General features: G+C 46.6%; 3 protein-coding genes across 6 annotated transcripts; all 3 read right to left on the minus strand.

Moving 5' to 3' along the window:
* Positions 1–226: 226 nt before the first annotated feature.
* Positions 227–8,682, minus strand: LOC128301102 (uncharacterized). Of its 3 annotated transcripts, none has more exons than XM_053037425.1 (4): positions 8,409–8,682; positions 4,519–4,615; positions 2,836–3,009; positions 227–2,647 (listed from the first exon to the last, which is right to left on the minus strand). In XM_053037425.1, exons 1-4 carry the CDS (start codon positions 8,418–8,420, stop codon positions 1,623–1,625), a joined length of 1,308 nt encoding a protein of 435 aa, XP_052893385.1. In that variant the 5' UTR covers positions 8,421–8,682; the 3' UTR covers positions 227–1,622. The 3 variants fall into 3 exon arrangements, with proteins under 3 accessions (XP_052893385.1, XP_052893384.1, XP_052893383.1); XM_053037424.1 differs by having other exon boundaries at positions 227–2,656; XM_053037423.1 differs by lacking the exon at positions 8,409–8,682 and adding an exon at positions 4,887–4,973 and having other exon boundaries at positions 227–2,656.
* On the minus strand, positions 4,518–23,995 carry LOC128301104 (ras-related protein Rab-3). Its single transcript, XM_053037428.1, has 6 exons — positions 23,873–23,995; positions 19,525–19,749; positions 19,339–19,457; positions 17,778–17,949; positions 17,508–17,682; positions 4,518–4,615 (listed from the first exon to the last, which is right to left on the minus strand). The coding sequence occupies exons 2-5, from the start codon at positions 19,747–19,749 to the stop codon at positions 17,533–17,535; spliced, it is 666 nt and encodes a 221-aa protein (XP_052893388.1). The 5' UTR covers positions 23,873–23,995; the 3' UTR covers positions 4,518–4,615; positions 17,508–17,532.
* Positions 20,176–21,460, minus strand: LOC128301103 (juvenile hormone acid O-methyltransferase). 2 transcript variants are annotated; one of them, XM_053037426.1, is made up of 3 exons: positions 20,972–21,460; positions 20,626–20,906; positions 20,176–20,541 (listed from the first exon to the last, which is right to left on the minus strand). In XM_053037426.1, the coding sequence occupies exons 1-3, from the start codon at positions 21,358–21,360 to the stop codon at positions 20,357–20,359; spliced, it is 855 nt and encodes a 284-aa protein (XP_052893386.1). In that variant the 5' UTR covers positions 21,361–21,460; the 3' UTR covers positions 20,176–20,356. The 2 variants fall into 2 exon arrangements, with proteins under 2 accessions (XP_052893386.1, XP_052893387.1); XM_053037427.1 differs by having other exon boundaries at positions 20,176–20,535; positions 20,620–20,906.
* Positions 23,996–25,758: the final 1,763 nt, after the last annotated feature.

Consider the following 25,758-nt stretch of genomic DNA (forward strand, 5'->3'; position numbering starts at 1 on the left):
CTTCGCCACCAGTGAGTTGAGTAATACCTTTTGTTGCTGTGTTGTTTGCTTCCTTTATTTTCTGTCCTAAGTAATGATTACAATGATGTGCGGTTTGTTTTGTTTTCTTTTTTGTTGTTCTTTTACTTCTTCCGTTGTTTAGTGATTGCAGCTCATTATAACGTTGCATTACCTGTTTGCTGGTTAATTTCATCAAAAACCGCAGATGTTCATTGTGTTTTCTTGCTTGTTTTTTTTCTCTCTCTCTCTTTCTCTTTCTTTTATTTTTGTTTACACATACACATATTCGTTCGTTTCACTATTGTTCAGTTTATTGATTTACTTTCGTAAACTGGCAGCGTGTTTCTTTAAAAACTTCTCGGCCCTTCCCCCACGCCTGCTTTACTTGCTTTTTCGTTAAGGGTTTTCTACGTTTTAAGGGAGGGGTGTTTTTGTTGTTTGCTGCTGCTGCTGTTGCAGCAGATGCCTTACATTTGTGGGGCAATTATGGCGTGCAGTGCTTCGTTTATGGTGTGGATTGGTTTCTTTACGGTTAGGGTTTTAATCGTTTTTTTTGCTGTTTGCTTGTTTTAAATTTTTATTTTATACTAACGAGTTCTCACTCTGGCGCTGCAGCAGGCCCATTGTTTGTTTGTGTTTTTCCCATTTGTTCTGTGTATTAGTGTTTATTTTATTTGTTTTCTTTTGTTGTTGTTTTGTTTGAACTAGTGTAACCAATTGTTTTATTCTGTTCTTCTTCTTTTCCTGTTGTGATGCTCCTATTTGGGCATCCGGTTGCGAACTGCACTTGGTGGATAACTGGTGCACGTTATGCAATTCGTAAGTTTTGTTTCTGTTTTTGCCTCTTCGTCCTCTGTTTACTTGTGCCATTTGAACCCCCGTTGTAGCGTGGAGTGACATTTGTTCTGAGTCGGAGGGGGTTTAGTTTCCTAGTTTTTTTGTTTCCTGTGGCACCCTTTCGCACCCGGCAAACCGACAAAACCGATCGGGATGTGACCGATCACCGCATAAAAGGAATCCGTACGCCATACAAAATGCTACACAGTAGTAGTTGGATGTGCTCTGGTTTTGCTCTACGTGTTGGTTTGTTTGTTTATGAGGAAGAGTGTGTTCATGAGTCATGTCTGTCACTGTGGATTGCTCTCTCTCTCTCCCAAAGGTTTACAAAAAACTCTCCGGCACACACACACATACACACACACACACACGCACACACAGAGAGATAAATACTAGTGTTTCCGGTTCCGCTTGACTGGTGCTCCAAAACAAATCGTCCCACCCCCGGTTCGGGAGCCTCCCCAATATGAGTGAACGCGCGCGTGTGAGGTGACGTGGTACGAACGTCTGCTACTATATGTACCGCCACGAGACGGTGGAGCCCTAAATACAAAGATAATCACTAAACACCGTTGCGTAGCTCGGCTCGGCGAGCTGCAGCTCTCTCCCCTACCCTCCAAAACATCTCGCCCGAAACGCGTCTCGGGTTCGGTGGCGAGAGGGGAACTGGATTATTCTAACTTCTTTAGCGCATCGTGCTGCCAAAAACCAAACGGAAAACGTAAAAAGAAAGTGAAAAAAACCTCTCGCCGAAATGCAATTCGCGTATGTGTGTTTTGCTCTGTTTATAATCTATCCTCGTCCTCCTCCTCCGCATCCTCGCCGTTCTCCTCGTTCTCCTCCTTGTAGCCCGGATGCTCTGATATTGCGTAATAGTTTCCATTATAAATAACACCTAGCTCGCGCAGCGCATCGCCACGTATCGTTGCCTTGATCGTCCAGTTGTAGCAATCGTCCGACTCGCTCTCGCGGTCCAACCGCTCCACGTCCAGTATCTTGGAGCTCAGCCGCTCCAGTATGATGCCGATGTCCTTGATGCTGAGGTGGCGCTTCTGATCGACCGACAGCTGGTCGATCAGCAGCAGAAACTTCTCGGACGTTACGGTTTCGTCCTCCATGACGGTGTTCTCCGTTTCGCTCTCGGAACTGTCCCGCTCCGGTCCGATGTCCAGGAACCGCACGTGGCCCTTGGTCGTGGACGTGCGCCGGCTGTCCGACAGGCTGCTCGGTGGCGGTTGCGGGCTCGCCGACCCGTCCTGTATCGGCGAGGTCGCGACGTTCTTGTGCACCGCAATCTTTCGGCCCTCCTCGTGCAGTGCGCAGCAGTGAAAGTCACACTCGGTCGCACCGGGGCTGCCGGCGCGCGTGGGCATATGCGCATGGTGCGCACACTCCGGCGTGTGGACGTGCACCGCCCCGACCGCACTGTCGAACGAGCCGCCCTGCTTCGAGAGCCGGCGGGCGGAATGGTACATCTGCGACTGTGGATCATCGTGGTTGATCACGGTGATCTGGGGGCTGGGGAAGCGCGGTTGGCTCGACACGGACGATTTGTCGATCGAGTTTTGCGTCGAGAGGCTTTTCTTCGACGGCGAAAATTTGTCCGACGTCGGACCGTTGCTTAAACCGACACCGGAACCGGGACCACCGCTGCTGCTGCTGCCGCCACCACCACCTTGACCACCGCCCTGCCGTTGATCCCAATGCAACACAACTGTGACTCGACCCTTGTTATCCATAATCTTCCAGGAGGGTGTTTCATCCTGCAGCTCCAATGCATGTATAGTTTCGCAAACGATCTTTGGTATTGCTGATATCGCTACCGGTACACAGGTGGATATAGAAGAGAGAAAGAGAGAGAGAGAGAGAGAGAAAAGAGAGGGATAGAGAGAAAAAGACACAGAAGATGTATAAAAGGATGGAACCATCTGTGTGAGAAAAAAGCAACTTGGGCCACGGAACCCCTCCAAGTGGCCATCATCCGGGCCGGTTACTTACCAGCCTTTATTACATCGACACCCGTCGGGTACCAGCGTTCACCTTGTCGCAATAGGAGCAGTACCGTATTGTTCGCTAACGTCCTGAAGTATTCGCCATCCTCGACCTGCGTGCCGTCGCATTCCAACACCAGTCGCACGGGTTCGGAGGCTGGCACTCCTAATTTATCTTTTCCTATATTTCGGTTGTTCCGATGGCAGTGGAGAATGGAATGAGAGAACCACAAATACAAGCGGGAGGATTAGTAAAAGTTCTTGCACACAGTTTTTTTTTTTTTTTCGGTGGTACAAATAGGGCGACACACAATTCTTGATTTGCAGCACGGTGGTGGTGGGCTTATTGAATGTTGCTGCTGCCATTACTGGTCCGATGCGCTGTGCACACCGTAGCGAGAGAGCCTACATTATTCACCATCTTTCAGCACCACAAAAACGGGGAGCGCGCGTATCGATGCCTCGCCTATATAATTTCCACCGTTCGTTCCTTTCGCTGGAAATCGGCCAGCGCCTACTGCCCTGGCTGTTTCGTTCGCAAACTGTTTTGACACTGGTTTCGGTTCACCTCTAGAAGCGATGGCGATATTTTACACCATTCCGGGTGTGCTTTCGGCAGGCAGAAATCGAAGAATGGTGTCCAGTTTCTGGAGCATCGTACAATTTTTTCCACCAATTTTCCCAACTGGTGGCTGTACTGGGGAGCACAGCGAGCGAGCGAGCGGGAGAGTGAGAGAGTGAGAGAGTGAGATTTTTCTCTCACACATTATACACACATACAGAGCACGGAGCACGGGGCACTCACGCGACATTCGGGCAGGTTGGTTAAGGTGTTAAGGTGCCACTGCACTCTAAACCACCCACACGTGAAAAACCCGATTTTCCCGTGTTTCCAGGTTTTCCACTCACTCACCACTCACTTTCGCTTGATTCGCTCACCACAAAACCTCTGGTGGGGCTCTCACTCTCGCATGCTCTCACGCAGTCTCCCACATTCTCGCGCTCGCACCATCATTGAGAGGGGGTGGTGGTGGTGCGGCAGGGAGGGAGGTGGGAAGGGAGGGGAATGCTCTTGCAGTAAGATTTTCGCTTTCGCTCGGCAGCATCCCTTAAAAATGGCCATTCTGCTCAGCCATTCTTACCAGGCACACGGCGGGTACTGCTTACTCGTGCGCTGTTCTTCGTATGGTTCTCGCTCGCTCTCTCTCTCTCTTCCTCTCTCTCTCTCTCTCGCATCGCCAGTCATAATTGGCAATGGCAGTTTCGTTGTGTCCTAGTTTGGCCTACTTTCCATTACTCGGTCACTTGCATTCCACTCGCTGAATGTTCGATCCACACTTCGGTACCATCGACGGACGTGTCCCGTGTTTCCCCGTTGTGTGATGGTGTGTACCATCTTTGGTAATCGACGCGTAAGGATGTGTGTGAAAGAAGAAGGGTTTCTTTTCCTTCTTCGTTGTTGGTTGACTTGTGTATTTTTTGTTTTGTTTCATTTTCAGGACCTTTTAATGCTGTACGATGTTCCCCGATCGTTATCGCGCTGCATCTCGATTGATCTCCAATGGAGCTTTGGGCTCCGGTCGCGTAAAATCAATCAGTAGGCTCTCGTAACTCCACGCACACACACACACTGTGCTGCAATAAGGAATAGAAAAACACCCCCGTGGAATTGACCATTGTTTGTACGTACCTCTAACTATTAGCTCCTCGAAGCTACCTACTACGAGACCTTTACGGACATTGCGCCAACTGTCCCAGATTTTTAAAGGCCTCTTGCCACGAGACTCCTGCAGTTGGTGGGGAAAGGCATGGAAAGAAAAAAAAAAACATGCTGTAATTGAGAAATATTGGAACCTGGGCGGTGGAGGCACCTCTGCCACCAGCCACCAGGCAGAGTATTGCGAATGTAGCCGGAAGTTGGAGAAAAGAGTTCAATTTGTGATTAAAGTTTCTGATTCCCAAACACACCAAAACAAAAAAAAAACAAAAATGGCAATCTCCTCTGAATAAATGGAAAAGGGGGTAGGGTGTATAATCAACGGCCAAAACCAAACGTACCACGGACATTCCTTGGCGAAAGTTCAAACAGTTGCAGCCCCAAATCGGTTTCGAAACGCCCAATGTACATAGTGCTGCAGACCACATCTTCAGTAACTATTGCACACGCCGGATGCTGCTGCACACACACACACAAACGTACACACATACACACAAATTCGTCCCCAAAATCGATGCACCCGATGTGGGCAGCTCGGTACCACCCAACAACAACCCCTCCCCAAACCGGGAGACCAACAATTTGTTACTTGGCACTGGGATTGCACGCCTACGGGTATCGGCGTACCAGTGGCATCCGTATCCGTTCCGCATGCCGCCCTGCTGGCTTCAAGATCGCGAAAAATGCCACCGTTCGCATTGTGGGGGTTCGATGCTTTTCTTGATGGCGAATGTTTTTTTTTTGGTTTCACGCCACGTCTGTTTGTCTTCCAGATTCGTTCAGGTGCAGTGCCGCACGCTTAACTCCGGCAAGCATTCCTCCGATCGATGATGCACCGACCGAAAGCTCGCGCGACGCGCTCCTTGTTGTGATGCAACACGGGGGCGCGCTTAGCCAGGGGTTTGCAGCCACTAAACTAGGACACACACGTGCATCCGGAGCAAACTGCAGTGTTCGGTTCCGTGACTGTTTAATGTTGGCACTGCTGCGAAACTTGCGAAACTAAACATTGACCTAGGTTAGGAGGGGCTTGGTAGTTGTGATGCTTCAGCTCATTGAAATCACGGCCTATGGGTACGGCAACACGGAATCTAGCACATCTTTTCTATCACAGTGAGTAGGGGTTGAATTCTTGCAGCGATTAGCCTAAAACAGTCATACGATTGACTACTGCAGGCAGTACACCAAGAACTCCCTTTTATAGACGACGTCCATCCGTCCCTATTTTGTTGAATGTTTATAGGAAAGTAAAGTCCACTAGGTACTAGCAGCTCGCAACATCCAACTACATGTGGGCCACACGTTTTGACAGCAGAACGTTCACTCGCAGCATTCTCCATTCGCTTCTCACTAGGCTCACGCAGGCTAGGACAAGTGTAGACACTCACACACACACACACACACACTCACATCACACACCAGGAGTTTGCCTGCTCGCCCGTTATTCTTTCGTCCCCGACCGAGCGGGTGGAGAGCCGATACCGAGAAACGGTCAACCAAGATGCTACACGCTGCCTATGTACTACCTATGTACGCGAACGCGAGCGGGATACTACCACACAGAATAGACGGCACACGGATTTGGCCTACATTTTCACTACGAACTTGCCACTTGCTTTTACGACCCGTGACTACTCCGCTAGAACCTGCGTTTTTTTTTTTTAGATGGGGAGATTCTTCTTCTGGTCCAGGTTCACACACTGTTCTACCACTCCGTGCAGGGATGGCTGTTCCGGTGGAGATTTTTCCCCAATATCTTGGATTTGTTGAAAATGTCTAAGTTCTTCCGTTGCTCAACGGTGCTGACAAGGACTTTCCTAGCTTTTTGGCGAGCCTTATCATTGTGCCACAACGTGGCTTATCGCCATCAAAGATTGCTCTCACTATCGTGATGGAAGGACGCTCTGCTTCCTGGGGCTGGCACTTGCGAACACAATGCCCGAATGTCCATATTGAAGTGGGTAATCGAAAATGCCGTAAGAACTCCTTCTGCCTTTGCCAAACAAGCTTTCCTACGACGAACAGCACCGTGTGCATCCCTTTTCCCCCACTCCCCCCCTTCCCTCCCTTCCCCACGAGTTCCGCGCTCAATTAAAACCAACAACACACGGTACGGTGCGACCTCGACGCGAGATTGCTACGGCACGATGACACAAAGTGCACTGCCCTCATGACCGAAAGTTGGCAAATCGACAGTCGGTCGTTTACGGTGGCAACGGTCGTGTAACCTCGTTTCGGACAAAGTAGTCGCTTTTGCAAATGCAATAAATTTACAATCCCCTTATGTACTGAAAAACGGTACGGTTGCCACCACTACCACTACTACCACTACCACTGTCACTGGCCGTGTAGCATAACACACACTCCAAAAAAAAAAAAACGGGTTGGGATTGCTTCCGTGCTTTCCCCCCTTTCGGTTTCCGTGCTTCCCGAATTTTGGGGAACGCACACCAGCGCACCAGCCGCCAAAGCCCTAGCCCACCGTGCGAACACAAGCGCGATCCCTATTTTTGCCAGCCGAGTGGGGGCCGCCTTACAGTTACTAAAGAGCCTTTTTGCAGCATGCTGACCTATCCCGTATATGTGGCGTTCTCTTGGCCCACTCTCAGGTAGGCTCACGCGCCGCTCAGCACTCTCTGCGGTGAAGTGCTTCCTGGGAGTGCTCGCTCCTGGGTGCCCACAGTGTGTGGCTGTGTGTGAGCGTTCGGCACTCACAGCATCCTTCCGGAGGAGTTCCTTCACACAGGCACTCCTGCACTTATGATCATCTGCATGCCGTATGAACACGGCCATACGGGTTAGGATGCTTTCGTACGGTCGGTTGCATAGTGTACCCTGAAGTCCCTGTACGACAACCCGCTGTAAAGTCCACATGTTAGGCATAAGCTCGTGTACAGGCAGTCCCCGAGATACGTTTATAGCAAAAAATCTAAACAAAATGGTTGAAAATGGGTCGAAAATACCTTTGGTTGTCAGATAAAACATTTGTTTTTAACTTATTTTAACGTAATCTTTCTAAATCACGCCTGATTTGGTGAATAAATTAAGTGCAGAGAGGGAAGTCAATTCTGTGACTTTTAGTATAAACGAAATTGCACCAGGATTCGCTATGGCGAATTTTTCTCGGATTATAGCAGTCCGCTTTAATAGCGTATCTCGGTGACTGCCTGTATTAGGGGCCGGATTTTGCAGGACAAATGTTCATAATACTAAATCATAAAGTACACTGTTCGAATTCCGTTGAGTACAGACGAATTTTTAGAGGGAATTATAACATCGAGTTGCTATAAAAATAAATTCCACTAACAAGCGAGAGTTTTATGGTACGGTTTTTTTTATAGCAAAGGGTTCCCGGCTCGAACCATGAATGAAGCGGACTGAATGAAGCCAAAACGACCCAAAACCGTGCACTAGTCGTGTGTTTTGACAGCGCCTACTACGGGGTAACGCATCCGATGCGTTACGGCATACTTAACGATGGCTTCCACATCTGTCAAACGGTCCGGAAGAAGGGGTGGCGATGGGGGGGACTATTCAACTAGGGATTGTTTTCATTAACCTTTTCACCCACCCACGGAAGCTGTCGGGTTGATGGCTTCGGGACCCGGACCCCTTCCCTCCCCTCGCCCACTTTGGGGTGGGTTTTTTTTTTTCGTTGTTGCTGTTGTATATGTGTGAGTGGGCGAACTACTTAGTCGGTCGCGGGAGAGCGCACCGTTCACACACCCATTCGATCATGATGTGCCCGTGTGTATGCGTGTGTGTGTGTGTGTGTGCAGCATTGGACGTTTCGACGTTTCCCTGTTTTGACAGTTGCAGTGTGTGGGCCGGGAATTAAACGGGCGCATACGGGCGATACCTACCTCCCTTGCCATTACGACATGCCTCAAAAGAACGCACTAGGGGGCACTGTTTTGGGCCCCCTCGCTGCATCGACACGCGCTGGTGTTACACACGACATCCGTTAGCTCCTTTGGATGGCCCTGGAATGTGTGGCGGGGGACGGGTGGGCGGTGTGTGGTTGGGGCGCGCAGTGCCGAGCGATGGGGATGCGTTCCCAAAAATCCGTTCGTTCCGTGTCCGCAAACACCGCAAATCCCCCCAATATGCTCACAGCGGTCTGGTGACACCAGACGACGACGAGGACGATGACAGCAGCGATGAAGATGATGATGGTGATGGACCTGCTACGTCCGGCTCCATCATCCGGGGGGTGGGTTTTCGGGGAGGCAGGGAGGGCGAGGACCTCTTACGACACACACTGTGTTTCACCACACACGCGACACACACACACGCGGTATGAGGGTGTCCGTGCACCGGGTCAGTAACACGCGCGAACCTGCGCCGACCACCGTTATCCGACACCGCCAGTTACGTTACGGTCCCGGTTCCGACAAACGGGGTCCCGCTGCTTTTGAAACCCGCGAACGCACTACCGTACAGAGCCTCCTACGTAGCGCGGTGAAAGATGCCGACCCGTAACGCAGGAGCGCTCTGCCATCGCCACGACACGCACTGTTCGAATTGTGAACGATCGATTGAATCGAGTTTCGAATATCCTTGGCCCTCGCGCGTGCTACTCGCGTGTGTCTACTCCTCAACAAGGCGCTGTCCGCTAGTCGCTAGTCAGTGTGCGTGCGTGCGTGCTTGCGCGCTTGTATGTGTTTGTGTGTGTGGGTATGGGGGAATATGTAGTGTGTGTGCGTGTGTTTGCGTGTGCACGTATGGGTTGCATGCGTTGTGTGCGGCAGCGGCACTGAAGGGCAGTTCACTTCATCGCTTTTCACACACAGAGTGTCGGAAGCGCGCAGACGCAGTGCGCGGTCGCTGTTTTCCTCCGAAATTTTTCCTTTTTCCTCCACCACAAACACGGCCTCACACGCCTCACGCCCCTACGGCCCAGGCCTCGCTCACTGGGTAGCACCTCACCTGTGATAGCGCACCACACACAGAGCCCAACCACCAACGCCTTTCAGCGCATGCAGTAGGCAGAGTATTCGCAACTACGGCCCACCATTCGCTGCCCAATCTCACCCAAACGTGGGGGATAATGCGCCAGCACGCGTGATGATGTAGCCCTTATCGGGGACCGGAGGACTTTGCTATGGCCAGCGCGTCCTCCCGAAACACACAGGACACACACACACACACGCAGCGGGCAGACTGGTTATGCAGGCAGAAGCAACTGATGTCAACTCTTAACGCCCCGTTCTCCAGCGCCCCAAATGTTCACGGGACACTGCAAACCTGTCTACTACCCGGAAAAGGGGTTGCCTCTCCTCTTCACCTATATTTTTTTTTCTCGATCTCGATTCACCACAGCGGCCACTTCCCTTCCATCGCATCCATTCCACCACTCCCCTGCACGGCGCGGTTGCCCTTGGCGGTTGGTTCCCAAAACGATTATTCTTCGACTAAGCACACACACACACACACACACTCGCGCACCCGCGTACACACTGGGAGGGCGCACTGTACTGTACAGGCACGCCGCCACCGCCCGTCGTCGGTCGTTCCGACAATCTTGCAGGAATCCGCACCGAGATGGGAAGGAATGTACGAAACCTTTTGGCGAAATATTCCCAAAACTTCCGCACGCACTTTTGTTGGGGGGGGATGGGGGGGAGACGAGACGCGATCACACCGACACCGTTCCACCGTGGGGTCACTACCTTCTTCCGCCTTCCATTCACCACAATCGCTGCCCGCTATCTCGCTGGCATCTTCCTGCACAAGGCTACCTCATTTATAGCACCTCAAGCACAACCGCAAAAAAAAAACACATTTTCGCCTTTAACGCCCCAAAACCGTACAGGGAGCACCCCACACACACACACACACACACACACACACACACACACTGTCTGATGGGGACACTTTTCACAGTCACAGTGCCGTCACGCAAGCGAGAGAAGAAGAAGAAAAAAACTGGAAACGGATGCCTACGTGCGTACGTGCGTGTGCGATGGTGTGTCGAATGAGCCTGCCACACGGATTAAATCAAGCAGCCGCCCGGACCATGGGAACTTGGGGTCTTTGGAACTTTTCGCTTCCACCAGTGTCGTTGCGGTTCTCGTGTGGTGCGATTGCGTTCGCAAACTCATTCGATCACGAGTTTTGACACGCACGGGGGGCGCCTAGGATTGGACCGTAACTGTCCGTGTACTGTGCAACGGCAAAACGGGCAAAGCACGACAGGCGACAGGCGAGAGCGAATAAAAGAAGAAGACGAAGAAGAAGGAAAAGGACGAACCGCCACCCTTGCAAAAGGCCTTTTCGAACAAATTCCACCCTATATATGCAGCCCGTGCAGCCCTGCGTTGCGATGAAAGGGCTGGCGGTGGGGAGCCACAGTCGTGGGATGTTCGAAAATTTTCGCGTGACAGATATCACCCATTCGAGGGAAGATGGTAGTTTTGGTAATGGTTTGATATTGTATTTGAATACAGCCTTTTCCCGACTTACGCCAATAATGCGTGCCAGAGAATTTCGCGTAACTCGCGTAATTCCCTTTAAATATCTTTTTTATTTAATATTCAGGGATCGATTTCTTCTTTTCAAGTTGGGAAGCACCATAATAATTGATGTTTTTACGTCTATTTGGTCAATCAGTGTAAATTTTTACCAAAACCAATGTTTCTAATATTAAATTGTAACATATATTTGGGAAAATTTAAAGTTTGATTATAAAAATTTCAATTCCACACACAAAATTACAAGAACTGTCAGCATTTTTTTATTCGCGTAGCTCGAGGGTTGCGTAACTCGGGAAAAGACTGTATAGGCGGTTCCTCTTATACGCAGATTCGAAGTTACGCGGTTTTTGGAAATTTTGCAGGTGAGTTAGTTTATAGCATAAAATCTAAGCAAAACGGTGAAAAATTGGTTGAAAATACCTTCCTTATCTCATAAAAACCTTTTGTTTTTAATTGATTACAATGTACTTTATCCAAAAATCGTTCCAGAATGTCTATGAAGAGCAACTGTTCGAAATTAAAACTTATGCCTTGACAGTTAATAATTTAATAGTTTTATCTCTCTTCCACAACTGTGATTGCTACTAGCGTGGCAGTCGTAACGGATATTGAGCTTAAGCACATCTAGTTAATAATATAATTCGTGATTCATATTAATTTATTCATCTGGAGTTAGGGCTCATTCCATTATTACGTAACGCTGATGGGGGAGGGGGGGAACAGCACCAACGTTACGATTTATTACATAGGGGGGGGGGGGGGGGTGTGTTTACTTTTTGTTACGTAATATACAATAAGACTGTACTTAAATTCCCCCCACCAGGAAAGCATCCACGGAAGAGGTAGCACCTAGTACAGCAATTTTGCTCGAAAAGCACTGAAAAACTGCTTCAAAAACTACCAGTTTTCGAATGTTTAGTACCAGGAGAGCATACCACGGAAGAGGTAGCACCTAGTACAGCAATTTTGCTCGAAAAGCACCGAAAAACTGCTTCAAAAACTACCAGTTTTCGAATGTTTAGTACCAGGAGAGCATACCACGGAAGAGGTAGCACCTAGCACAGCCATGTTGCTAGAAAACCACCGACATCTTGTCCGCCATCTTGTTCGCCATCTTGTCCGCCATCTTGTCCGCCATCTTGTCCGCCATCTTGTCCGCCATATTGTGTCCGCCATCTTGGCCGCCATCTTGGCCGCCATCTTGTCCGCCATCTTGTCCGCCATCTTGTCCGGCATCTTGTCCGCCATCTTGTCCGCCATTTTGGCCGCCATCTTGTGTCCGCCATATTGTCCGCCATCTTGTGTCCGCCATCTTGTTCGCCATCTTGTCCGTCATCTTGTCCGCCATCTTGGCCGTCATCTTGTGTCGGCCATGTTGTCCGCCATCTTGTCCGCCATCTTGTCCGCCATCTTGTGTCCGCCATCTTGTCCGCCATCTTGTCCGCCATCTTGTTCGCCATCTTGTCCGCCATCTTGTCCGCCATCTTGTCCGCCATCTTGTGTCCGCCATCTTGTCCGCTATCTTGTCCGCCATCTTGGCCGCCATCTTGTCCGCCATCTTGTCCGCCATCTTGTCCGCCATCTTGGTCGCCAAAGGGGGGTGGAGGGGGATGGAAGATGTCACCTCTTGGTACCTCGGATGCTCTCCTGGTATCGGAAATCTGAAAACAGCTGGTTTGTATGAAAAGTTAGTGTATAAAAATTGCATACCTTACGGCGGAAATTTGGTTGCAAAGTTAGTGTATACACATTGCATACTTTACGGCGCAGTACCAGGAGCTACCTCTTCCATGGTATGCTCTCCTGGTACTAAACATACGAAAACTGGTAGTTTTTGAAGCAGTTTTTTGGTGGTTTTCGAGCAAAATTGCTGTACCAGATGCTACTTCTTCCGTGGTTTGCTCTCCTGGTACTAAATATTCGAAAACTGGTAGTTTTTGAAGCAGTTTTTCGGTGGTTTTCGAGCAAAATTACTGTACTAGGGGCTCCTCTTCAATGGTAGATTCTCCTGGTACTAAACATTCGAAAACTGGTAGTTTTCGACGCAGTTTTTCGGTGGTTTTCGAGCAAAATTGCTGTACCAGATGCTACTTCTTCCGTGGTTTGCTCTCCTGGTACTAAATATTCGAAAACTGGTAGTTTTTGAAGCAGTTTTTCGGTGGTTTTCGAGCAAAATTACTGTACTAGGGGCTCCTCTTCAATGGTAGATTCTCCTTGTACTAAATATTCGAAAACTGGTAGTTTTTGAAGCAGTTTTTCGGTGGTTTTCGAGCAAAATTGCTGTACTAGGTGCTACCTCTTCTGTGGATGCTCTCCTGGTACTATTTATTCGGAAATCCTGGTGCAATTTCGTTTATACTTTAAAGTCACAAAGTCGATATTTTTCTCTGCATTTAATTTATCACATGGAAACAAATGTTTTGTATAACCAAGGAAGATATGTTTGATCAATTTTTTTGCTATAAATTAACTCTGCTGTTAAATTTTCGAAAATCGCACAATCGGCACAAATTGTATGGGGCTCCCAACACGGCTAGGCCCTAGGCGACCGCCTACTCCGCCTGCCGTTTGATCTGCCGCTGTGTTGGACTCATCAAAGGCATCCCTCTGTCTTAATTTGGGCCTGCCAAGCCTCCTCTGTCCATGAGGACGACTTAAAACGGATTTATGGACAGGGTCGTCCGGTGTCATTCTCATGACGTAACCGGCTTACCGGGGCCCAGGTTGGCCTAATCCGCTGTAGGATGGTAGGTTCGCCGTATAACTCATAGAGCTCATCATTGTAGCGGCTCCATTGTCCTTCCACACGTACGGGGCCAAAAAACCTTCTGAGCATCTTCCTGTCGAACGCAGCTAAGAGGGTTTCGTCAGTTTTGGGCGAAGTCCATGTCTCACGGGCGTATGTAAGTACTAGAGCTATATAAGTTCTATATACTCCCAGCTTAGTTCAACTGAAAATTATTCACAAATGTATTTATACGTTCGCCATTTTTTTAGACCCTTTAAATCTGTGTTTTATAAAAAAACGTGGTCAAAAAGGAGAATGAATAATGAGAATTAACAGAAGACAACTACGCAAAAAAAAGTTGCTAGATAAATAAGAGAGCAATAGTACTGAAAAATAATTTACGTACGTATTCTTTTTCTTAAACAAGTTTTTCGTCTTTTTAGTTTAAAACAAAATCTCGCTTTAGCTAACGTAAATACTGTAATCAAACATGTAGAATTGCCGCCACGAACTACTTACCCATTTGATGTCTGAAATTCAGTAAAACGGCTACCAACAGTACTTTCGTATTTATAGGACCAGATTTTCCTCGTATATATTTTGCTAAATATATATATATGTATATATATACTTTTAATTATGACAACAATTATGATGACCAATAATTTACTTTGCTCTGGTTTTCGTCGGGCTTGGTTTGGTTAAGAAACAGTACTAGCAGTACGTGCGCATACTCCACGAACGTTCATCCAAGTTCATGTCTAGAAAAGGGCTGTTGCATGTTTAGTTGTGTTTTCCGACGCTTCTGATACGCTTTCGATTGCGCTTTCTCGACAAATTCATTAATGTTTGCTGTCAGCTGTGGAGTTGATCCAACTGATTGGTTCATTAATTCATTTCGAAGCGTGCAGGTAGCGGAAGGTAAGTGAAGGGTAGAACAACTTGTTTCGTGGTGAAGTACCAAAGGTATTGATTTAAATGTAGAGAAACAAGGAACGCATACTGATACTGAAGAGCATAAGTGGCAAACGTGTGACGCCAGATAACGATTGAAAAGGTTTGACAGTAAGTAGTATTTTTGTTTCTCATCGAAAATAAAAACAAAATGGATATGTAGCAAACGAGTCTGCATGTCGTTCGTACGATGTACGTACCGAAACGAGCGCAACTGTGCCATACAACAACAGGGCAGTTTGTTGATTACTGATACAGCTGCCTTTCCAAAACGAGTAAAGGGGTAACGCACGTTACGCAGCGTTACGTCGCGATGCTTCCATTATTTTACACTTTATATTGGATAGTGGTTGCCATCCAGTGTTAACCGGGTTAGTTTAAGCTAAGGAGGAACGTCTATATCTTCCAACACCCACCGCCGCCGCCGCCGCTGCTGCTGCTGCTGCTGCTTAGTAGGCACATGTAGATGCATATTTGGGTTTTGAATTATCTGTGGAAAATTCTTTTAAAACATGAACGTATACACACACACACACACCCATACGTCGATTGTTCTGTAACATTGAATTATCATCGATTAATTGAATTTGACGTTGACTGTGTCTGTTCTGCCGTGTACCGTGACCGTTTGCCGTTAGACTGTGTCCTCTTAAACCCCACCGACACTGGCGCCTAAATGCACACTATCCGCCATACCTCAACCGTGCAATACCATTTATACTACCTTCGAAGTCGATGTGATTGTTACTTAGACTTAAATAAAGTTCTACACGCAAACTTGTCCCAACTTGTAAACGCTATAATGTTGTGTGTATGTGTAGATTTTGCACAGTGAGGATGATAAATGACACACCGATATATGCTGCACGACCGATGCAAGATAACGTTTCTGTTTTCTTTTTCACTATGTTGGTCATTTGCTTTACCAAACACACATGCAGTTAGTGCCGGTCTATTTCACTACGTTTTGCGTGCGATAGTTACAAAGGGCTTAAGAGGCAAACAAAGACGACGACTTACTCAAACCGATTGTGTGATGTTTGCCATACAATACTTGTCATGTTAACTGATGATGCTGGTTTCCAATACTTCTTAACGCAACCAAAGCTACCTAAGTACGCAAAATGGCAATAATGTAACCACTACCCATGGCGTCATATGAACAACATTCTGTACATTATAATACTGTTTCTATAACGTTTGTGTGCGGGGTACAATGGGTATCCTATGGTTGGGCATTATTATGTCTGAGCACCCAAACTGTGTCGTGTGTTCTCGATGTCGCCCCTTTTCGGGGTTTTGGGTCTATACGGGCCAAAAACTACACGTGCCGTGAAACGGATAACTGATGCTGGCTCATCTATTGGAGAAAATTGAATTGTTGCTTTCATCCCATCTTTGAAGCTTATTGTCGCTACCGCACTACGAACAACGTACCTAAACAAATTCAGATCCCTGCCACGAGATCCACGACCAGAATAAACGAAGCGCACACAATCTTTACAATTTGCTCAGTGGCTGCACGTGAGTCCACGGCTGATTCGGTTTAGTTCGAACAGTGTCAAGCCTCGAGAAGATAAATTAAACCAATCAACGGAAGGAGTGGTCCTGCAGGGGCGCTCAACGATACGGTTGGCTATACGGTAAGTATGTGCCTTAAACCGCGACCTTCTTTCGTCTTTTCGGTTGTCCTTTTCGACCCATCACTTGTACATCCAGTTGCCTGCTGAATCAAACGCAGAAAGTTCAAGAAATGCGCTCCATTTTCCGATCGCCCTTCTTGCTAAGTGAATGCTAATATGGTTCACAACGCAGTAGCCCGGTTTCCGTGCCTCAAAAAACAAAAAAAAAACGAACAAATTTCCCTTTCTAAGTTTTTCGCACAGGGCGCGTCGTCTGTGCTGCTACTTTAACACCTGGGTCCAATTTTCACACATTTGTTTTGTTCCTTTGCCCATCGCAATTCAATAAACTCCCTTCCCCATCCTCCCCCAAATAGCCCTACACGTAATGACGATGAATGTATTAATTCTTTGCGAATGTATGTGTGTGTTCTCTTTTCTCTTTTGTTGTTGTTTGGTTTTCGATATGAATATTTCTGCACTTACTGAAGTTATACTTTCGTTAAATTACGGAATAGGTTCTAATAATCATTCTGCTTTGGTTGGATTAATTTAGCTTTATCCCTTTGTTCAGCTTTAGTGTGAGTGAGTGTGTGTGTGAGTTATGAGTTATTTTGTTTTTCGTAGTACATTATATTAGTGTTAGATTTGCGTTTGTTCCATTTGTGTGTTATTTTTGGTTTTTGTTTTTGTTTGTCGTTAAGAAAAGCCATCCATAAATCAAATTGCAATCTTTACCACCTTGTAGCGTAATGCTCTTCCTAACCACGTCCAATTGTATTGAGTACCCCTGCATACATTCCAACTTACGGACAGCCCGGTGCCGTTTTGGTCAACAGATTTAGCGTCAATCGTACACCGCATTTTTTACTTCAAACCAAATTGTTTTGTTTGTAAATTTATGTGTGTGTGTACATGTTGGTTTGTTTCTTGTTTATATGCCAAGGAAACTCATTTCAACGATTTTGAATCCTCCGTGGACTGCTTTCAGCTCGAGAGCATAACGAGTGCTTAAAGGTGTTTGTTTGGTTTCTCGCTTGTTTGTGTGTGTTGGGAATATACGTGTGTGTGTTTTAGTTTACGGGGTTTACGTTCTTTGTTTGTTTGTTTTGTTTGGTTTCTCTCTACGTTACACCACACTCCGAGCCTAATCCGAGCGCAGAAAGAGAGCCCCGCCCGTACCAATTTGCTGCAGTGGTCGCAACTTTTAGCAGTTACAGTTCGCGTTCGGTGGCCCCTGACCGGGCTGATCGGTCAACCGCTGTCCCTTGGGACCGCCGGCCACCAGTGTTGGATCGGAATCTAAGCTCTCCGACATCTTATCGCAGATGATGTCTACCAGTCGCTCAAACACATCCTGAGGAAGAGGGCAGTGGTAGAGGGAAAAAAATGGAAAACACTGTTTAGTGCGTTCTATGGGCTTTCGCTAGTTAAATGCGTTGAATACTCTACCGTCACGTGTACGTTTTCCTTGGCGGACGTTTCGAAAAATTCCACACCAAGCTGATCGGCTAGCTGTTTGCCGCGCTCGAAGGAAATTACTCGCTCGTCCTCCATGTCGCACTTGTTGCCGACAAGTATTACTTGTGCGTTGTCCCACGAGTAGGTTTTTATTTGTGTTACCCTGGAAGTAAGGAATTTTGTATCAATAAGACAATTTTGATGTGGTAGATCTCGAGACCTAGCTCACATGAGCTAGTTTAAAATCATTTAGATTATTAAGCAATTTCCGCCTAGTTGCTCAACATACAAAATTAAAGCTAACTTAAAATAAAGATAGGAGCAAGGAGATGAATCTTTTGGAAGGGGCTAAGAATTAATAAGAGGATCGTAACAAGGAACGGAATACGGAATGTGAAAGGTGAAAATTAAACAAGTGAGACGAGGAATTAAATGCACATAAACCACGCAGCAAAGAGATAAATAAAGGGAGACGAGTACTAAGTGTACGGTTAGGGACATAAAAAAGAATGAACACAACAAAAACGGCAATAACGGAAGCAATAAATACAATTAGAAAATGGTGGCGGCGAGCCTCGAGAGTTTCAAGTCCAAGCAGCTGACACTTAGATTCATAATTTGGCAGCGTGGAAGAAGATCCACCAAGGGATCTGCGAACAACGAACCTGGTTAAAGATCTTTGTACCCGTTCCATGCGGTCAATGTGGACTGGAGCCGTAAGGGACCAGATTATTTAACTAAACTCTAGCAAAGATCTAACCAGCGAACAGAACAGCGCTTTCAAACACATTGGGTTAGAGAAGTCATGGTCAATATATGTTTTAGTACCAGGAGTTTTCCAAACCCTGGAAACTATCGAGTCTATATGAGGTGTTAAGGAGAGACTAATATTCAGCCATACACCAAAGTCGTTTACCAGTGGAACACGATTAACCTGGACATGATCTAGTATATAGGAATAGGACAGCGGAGTACGGGTAAATAATAACTTGACACTTATTCGGGCAAAGCGTGAGGGAGTTACTAGCACACCAAGACCAAAAACGGTTATGGACATGTTGAAGCAGCACACAATCTACAACCAACGAAATAGGTACAAAAATTTTTAAAATCATCGGCGTAACGCAGAAAATTGTCTGGTGGCAAGACAGAAATAACATCTTTCAGGAACAGGGCTTAAGACACTACCCTGCGGAACACCTGTGCTAGAGCAAAAGAGAACGCTGACTCTGTGCATTTGATTCCTAATTGAGACAGTTTTTAACAAGCAACGAATGAGGGACACGATCAAATGTAGATTTGAAGTTCGTGAAAATAACATCAACTTAAGGGACAACTTCAAGTTGAGCCGACAGTTGAGGCAACACAACTGAGCTTTCTTTCTCAGCCTCCAATAATTTGGTCAATTATTAAACGAGATTAAAGATGATGGCAATTAAATCAAAATTTACAAGATGGAAATTCATGCGTTTGAATCGAGTAAAGACTTTCGTGTCAGCTCAACTAAAAAAGATGCCCCTCGTTTCGATTCCCGTACATAAACAATTCTTACCAATCCTGTACAGAGTTGAAGCTTTCCTCATTGGTGATATCGTACATCAGGATGAAACCCATTGCGCCACGATAGTACGCCGTCGTTATCGTGCGATATCTTTCCTGTCCGGCAGTGTCCTAAGCGAAGAGTGAAAGATATCATCACCAATGTTATCTACTTTGATACCAAAATAAAAGAACTCACCCATATTTGTAGCTTCACCCGCTTGTCATGGCGGAACACGGTTTTCACTTTGAAATCGATGCCTACCGTCGACACGAACGCGGAGGTAAATGAGTCGTCTGCGTAGCGGAACAGGAAGCTGGTCTTGCCGACGCTCGAGTTACCGATGATGAGCAGCTTGAACATGTAGTCAAAGTTCTGATCGGACGCATCTTTCTGCCATTTTGGGTCGCCACCTCCAGCCATCTGGGTAGAGAGTAGTTGAAATAAACAGACCATTGGAACATAACGCCACAATATAATATTCTTACAATTGTTCTATCACTGTCTCCCTCCGTACTACACTAAACTGTTGCAACTGAACTGATGTTCACCACCAAAGAAGCCCGCTAGAAGCAATTAATCTAGACCTTGTTGACAAGCTGAAATCTAACGGGCACATGAACGTGAACTTAATAAAGGCACACTCATGCATCGTTATTAATTAGCTACCATTCGCACGCGAAGTGCATATCCAAAACTCGTTTCTTATCAGTGTTTCGATACGGTTTCTTTGGACCAAAGTAATAACGCCATTAGCTCGCCGCGGTATGTGGTTAATATCCAGCGAGCTCAGTTGCAGTTTGGTATCGTGTTGTGGACTTCGAACGCGACGTACAGTGAGTGTTGTGAAAGGTCTCTTTAATTTATTGAGAAAATTTATTGATCATTTAAACCATTCCAATACTTTGCTAGTGATTTATATAACTATCCCCTTGAATTAGGTGAAAAGTTTATTTTGTTTTTACAAATTAGCTAAATTGGGAGTGAAGAATGCATTGCTCTCCAGAATCGCAGAAAGTCCGTGTGAGAACTACTTCTTCGCATACACAATCACCAACTTGTACGGTGAAATAAATTGTAGATTCGCATCATTTTCCTCGGTGGCAGTTTTGGCCAAATACATCTCCCGTACAACTGCAATGTAATCGAGCAGAAACTTATCCTGCAGCTCGGAAGGCATCCGTTCGCTGAACGGATTTACAGCCAGCACTGCTCCTGCAATGAGGAAAACAAGCGTGAGTCTCAAATGAGAAGAAAGTTTGAGCTTTGTGGCAATTATCGGTGCTACACTACACTTACTCTTCAGATTGTCCAATCCCTCGTAGACGTACAGCTTGTCGCGTACCTGTATTTGATAGTGCTGGAAGCCCACCGTGCATAGCAGATCTTCGATCTCGCTGGCCGGATTCTCGCAGTACTGGTACGGTGAGATGTACTTCTCCACGTCGTACATGTACTTGGACCATTTGGGCGAACGAGATAGTTGGTTGTATATGTCGAAGATGGGATTGTTGGCTAAAAACACCAACAGGCAGTCACCTCCGGTCTGCAGTAGTTGATAAATGTTGGAGAAAGCCGTGCTGGAACCACATTGTGTTACGATTATGGGCAAGTGTCTCCGGTATCTGAAGTGATGCATACTTACTGTTGGTTCTGTACCCAGTGCAAGCAATAGAAGGAAGTCACATGGCTAAACTGGCCCCACCGTGCAAGATTTGACGCTTCCAGCTTCGACCCAATATCGAGCGTATCGAACTCGACCGTCTTCAGATGTCGGTACGACTCGCGCGCATAGCGCACCATCTGCCCCGAGATGTCCGTCCCAAGAACTCGCCCCACCGGCCCGGTTCCCCGACCGAGCACGGGCAGAATGAAGTCTACCAGCACGTCGCCACTCCCGCAACCGATGTCCAGCAGCGCAACGTCTTCGCCACCCCGGCGGCAGCCGAGGAGGGGTGCGTATTCTTTCAAAATCTCCATCGCATCACGCCGCTGCACACCGTTCGCCTGCTCGTACAGATTAGCCTTGTTCATTTCACTTTCACTTTTGGGCTCTATTCACCGCTTCTGGCAGGGGCGCTTCTAAGCCGGATTCGAAGTTCCCCCTTCCCGGGGCAGCACTTTGGAGATCCGCTGGAGACCGATGTACCGCTTCGGGTAGGGCACTAGCCGTTTCTGACCGGCGTGGAATTCTACTGTTCCCGTTTTATAACCCGGTTCGGGACGGCGAAAGAATCGAAGATCTTTCTCTTCCATCGCGCGGTGTCGATCGCCGATCGTTCGCTCCTGCTCTGCCCGTGATGGTTGCGATGCTAATCGCCTCCGAAAGAGAATGCATTCTTCTAGTGGAAACACCCAAACATGTCCCCTAACAAAGGTGGCTTGGTTGAGATTTAAACCAAAAAAGCACTGAACACTCCATATCGAGCAGAAGCGATCGAGATCGCTGAACCTCTGCTCCCACTACTGACCCTTTACGAGTGCGTCCGAAAGGGTGGAAAAATGGATCCATACCGTATCGGTGACGTTACACTCCCATTGTTGTGCCGAGAAGCTTCAAAACTTGTGCTTGAACTTTGATTTATCCGGTGTATCGCGTGCCCCGGTTGACGGTACCGGTTGCATTGCGTTTGGAACAACCTTGCGGCTTTTGCTTCTGCGTTTTTTTTTATTCATTCACCCATTGAACGGTTGCGCAACGGGAACGGATGGTTACGTTTGCTTGACACGTGGTCGCACAAATAACAAACGAACACCTTTGCATGAGAATAGCCATTGAGCATGGTTGCCGTAGCAACGGTAGCGGCGCTAATTGATCAACGATAAAAATGACGCACGCTTAAGACGGTGTTCTAAAAGGAGGTGGGGGGTTGTTTTTTAAACGAAGAATGAAGAAAACATTGCAATGGTAACAATTGTATTATCTTTCAAAGCCTTGAATGGAGGTCTGCCCATTTTTTAAAATATTCAATAATCTAATTACAAACTGTCAAATAAAATTAAAATTTTTAAGAGAAAATTTATAAAAATGTTTCAGCGACAGATATAAAAACCACGCGTGAGTCTTATATAGTACAAGTTAATTTTTTGACATCATCCATCACTTTTTATCTCTCTTGTTTCAAATTTTATCAGGTTTGGGTAAAAAATATGAAGTTTTGGAATGAATACTTTGTAGCATTAGATAAAATTTAATACATCAAAGCTAAGAGTATTAAAAAACTTGATGGACAAAAGGTGATGTAAAACATTTTTTGCATTGAATCTCATCTTAACATTTAAAATATTTAAATTTTATAAAATAGTCATTTCAAATTAGGCGCATCATCCAATAACTACACGAAAACTAAAATAGTTTCAATATTGTTATTAATTGGATGTATATAGCCAAGGAGGGAAAAAGGATTATTTTTTATTTAATATTTTTGTATATAAATTTATACACCCTTCATATTTTGATGCGCATTGTCAAACATTGACAACTTCGAGACCAAATTTAGGGGCAACTACTGTAAATCAGAATTCGAGACTCATAATTTTACTTTTGTTAATTTTTTTAATGTTATAAAAAATGTAGTTTAGGAAGTTTGAAAATTAGAGACAGTACAAAGAAAGAATTTGCATTAACCGATGATACAATAAATGAGATTAAAAACTGTACCAGTCTTCAAACTTTTGTGGTCCATTTCGCACCGCACATTTAAATCCGAACCGTACATCCGTACAGTTTTCCGTACAGAAAACGCTGTCACCAACGAAGGAAACGGCTCGTAACCAATCTCCGGCTGGCGAGGTCTGGGTTGAAAAGACGGAAACAATTAAACGCTCGGTCATACACGGCAGAGCGGCAGAGGATTCGGCTTTCGGGGTCTCCCACCATTTCAAACCCATCCCGGACACGGCTTAACTTATGCCCGTTTTCCGTGATTGTTATTGATTTTTTCGTTAGCCGCTCATACATTTATGCATCAGATCAGCGAAAACTGCGGGGCCGTGTTCGTGTGGTGCCTCCAAAAGAGAAAAAAATAATATAAATATCCTCCAACTACTTCGGCCGGAAGAAAGACAATCTTATCTGAGATTTTTCTTGCTTTTTAGGGAAGCCAGCCAACAGGAAAGTGTGCGGGGGGGTGGAGGTACGGGGGGAGGGGATGAAAGTGACCATTAGACTGGTCGATCTGGCCACTGGCGTCGATGTATGTAGTAAGCATTCGTGATTGACCTTCCCGAAACCCCCACAGTATGTCTTGCGTAACATACAGCAAAAGGCTGAAGGAAAACATCATGACAGGCTTTTTTTGACATTGTGCTACTTTTGCTGGCACCTCCTCCTTCGAGGGTTTCTCCACCCTCCCAACCCCTGACCCGCACATAGCGCTGGCTCGGCCCTAACTTCGTACTGCTCTCTAGCCGCGTGACGTCTTCCGTTTGTGTGTGGAAGCACTGCTTGTTGACAGTAATGTGACAGACGCATCGAAAATGATGTAGAAAGCAATTCACACACATTCACACATACAAACACGCATACACACACATGCACACGTACCTCTTTGCAGTGACTGGTGCTTGCGGATGGAAAATTCCGACGGAAAACTTTGCTTGCCTGCTGGATAGCGTGAAGTAAACACTCGAACTGCAGCTGCTCGCTCAAATCCTGCTGCTAAGGGTGGTTTCTCTAATGCGTGGGGTGGTTTTTTGATGTTGTTGTTGTTGTGGAGGTTTTAATCACTAAATTACGCTGAACAAAACACAACCTTCGATCCGTCGCTGAATCGAAGAGCTGCGATACACTATCACTTTGCACGAAACTCTGCAGGAAAGCACTCTGTCGCAGCACGGTATTGTTTGATGTGTGCGGATGATGAGGATGAATCGTTTTTGGAATGGGTTTTGTTTTTTTGGAACGGACGTCCCTAGAAAGTAAGAAAAGATTGTTACCAGAGTTGACCCACTGATACGCTTGCCCGAATTCTGGAACCTCAGGCTTCACATCACAACGGAACTGTCAATATTTTCCATCCACGGACTGTCACGCACCCGTAAGCTTCCCCGTTCGCTCACCAGTGCTGAGAATTTTCCCTCTCCCGAGCAACAACACTTCCTTTGGAAAGGGGTGTATTTTTTGTTTTTTGTTGTTGCTTTGCCCACCTGCACCTGGATAGGTGGACAGTTGTGAAGAGTGGCTTTTCCCCGAAGTGGCACTTTCTTGGTCTATCCTTAAACCACACACTGCTGGAGTGCTGCCCAAGAGGAATGGTTCTATGTGTCAAAATCTCGCTGTGCTTTTTCACTGTGCTGGTCCCATCTGCTGGATTCACACCCACACATTCAAACATACACACGCACACACACACACACACACACACACGCACACACATACACAGTCTCCAACACAAGCGTGGTTTTGCTCGGCGAGAGTGGGGAAAGCAAATGTGGGAAAACGAAAATTCCCTACCCAAAAGTCCTTCGCGACCCAGCACTGCTGCTCGTAATAAGTTCCGTCTTGGGAAAAATCAACACAATTCTTGTAAAATTCGACTACCACCCACCCCCCTTCACCTTGGGAAAACACTTTTGAACCACACTGTAAAACGGCGAACGCAGCAGGCACAGCCCTACAGCACAGCACAACGCAGCACACGGTGGAAAGGAAAGATTTTTTGTTTTCTTTTGCCACTCTCACTCGGTACACACTGATGGGGCTGCTGCTGTTACAACCGACCCGAACCGCTGGCAAAGGACCACGAACAGGGGCGCATTCGACGTGTGTTGCATCGGGTTGAATTCGACTCAATTATTGATCTTATTTACAAACTGTGGTTCGCCTTCCCGCACACGAACGAAACGCCACCAACCGACGAGTGGGAGCGAGCCCACGGGCATGCGCGGGCGTGTTTTGCTGGGCGAAATGTACAAGTTGTTCGACCCGTATCGCGTCACATCGCGTTCCGATTGTGTGTGGCCACCCACGGGCGAAACCGAAGCTTGGCTGAGGGATTTTTATGAATGAATGTTTTGACGTTCCGATGTGTGCGGCTGGTTGGATAAAACGCGTAACGGTTGTTGCGATATTTGAAACGGTAATACCTGAGCTTTGCACCACGCAGGAAGCTTTCGGAAAATGTGTATAGCTTTCGGAAATTGTGATCAGAATGTGGGGAAAATTTAATTTATCCAGTTGTGTATCTGTTGAAGCTTTTTATAATCGATTCTGAGATCCATTTCACGAGATGTTATGTATTCATTGGAGACTATTGGTACATTATTGTATTGCTAACTCCAATCAAAACTGTGAGAAGACGCAATAAAAGCACTTACAAAAACGAGGAAAACTGATGGAAATTTTTCTGCGTGAAATTGTGGAAAACTCGCTGGAATATCTGTGGAAATTCAAGAAAATCTCCATACAAACCAAGAAAAGCTCGTAAAAGT

Source organism: Anopheles moucheti, chromosome 3 (genome assembly GCF_943734755.1).
Source record: "Anopheles moucheti chromosome 3, idAnoMoucSN_F20_07, whole genome shotgun sequence".
Taxonomy (NCBI): domain Eukaryota; kingdom Metazoa; phylum Arthropoda; class Insecta; order Diptera; family Culicidae; genus Anopheles; species Anopheles moucheti.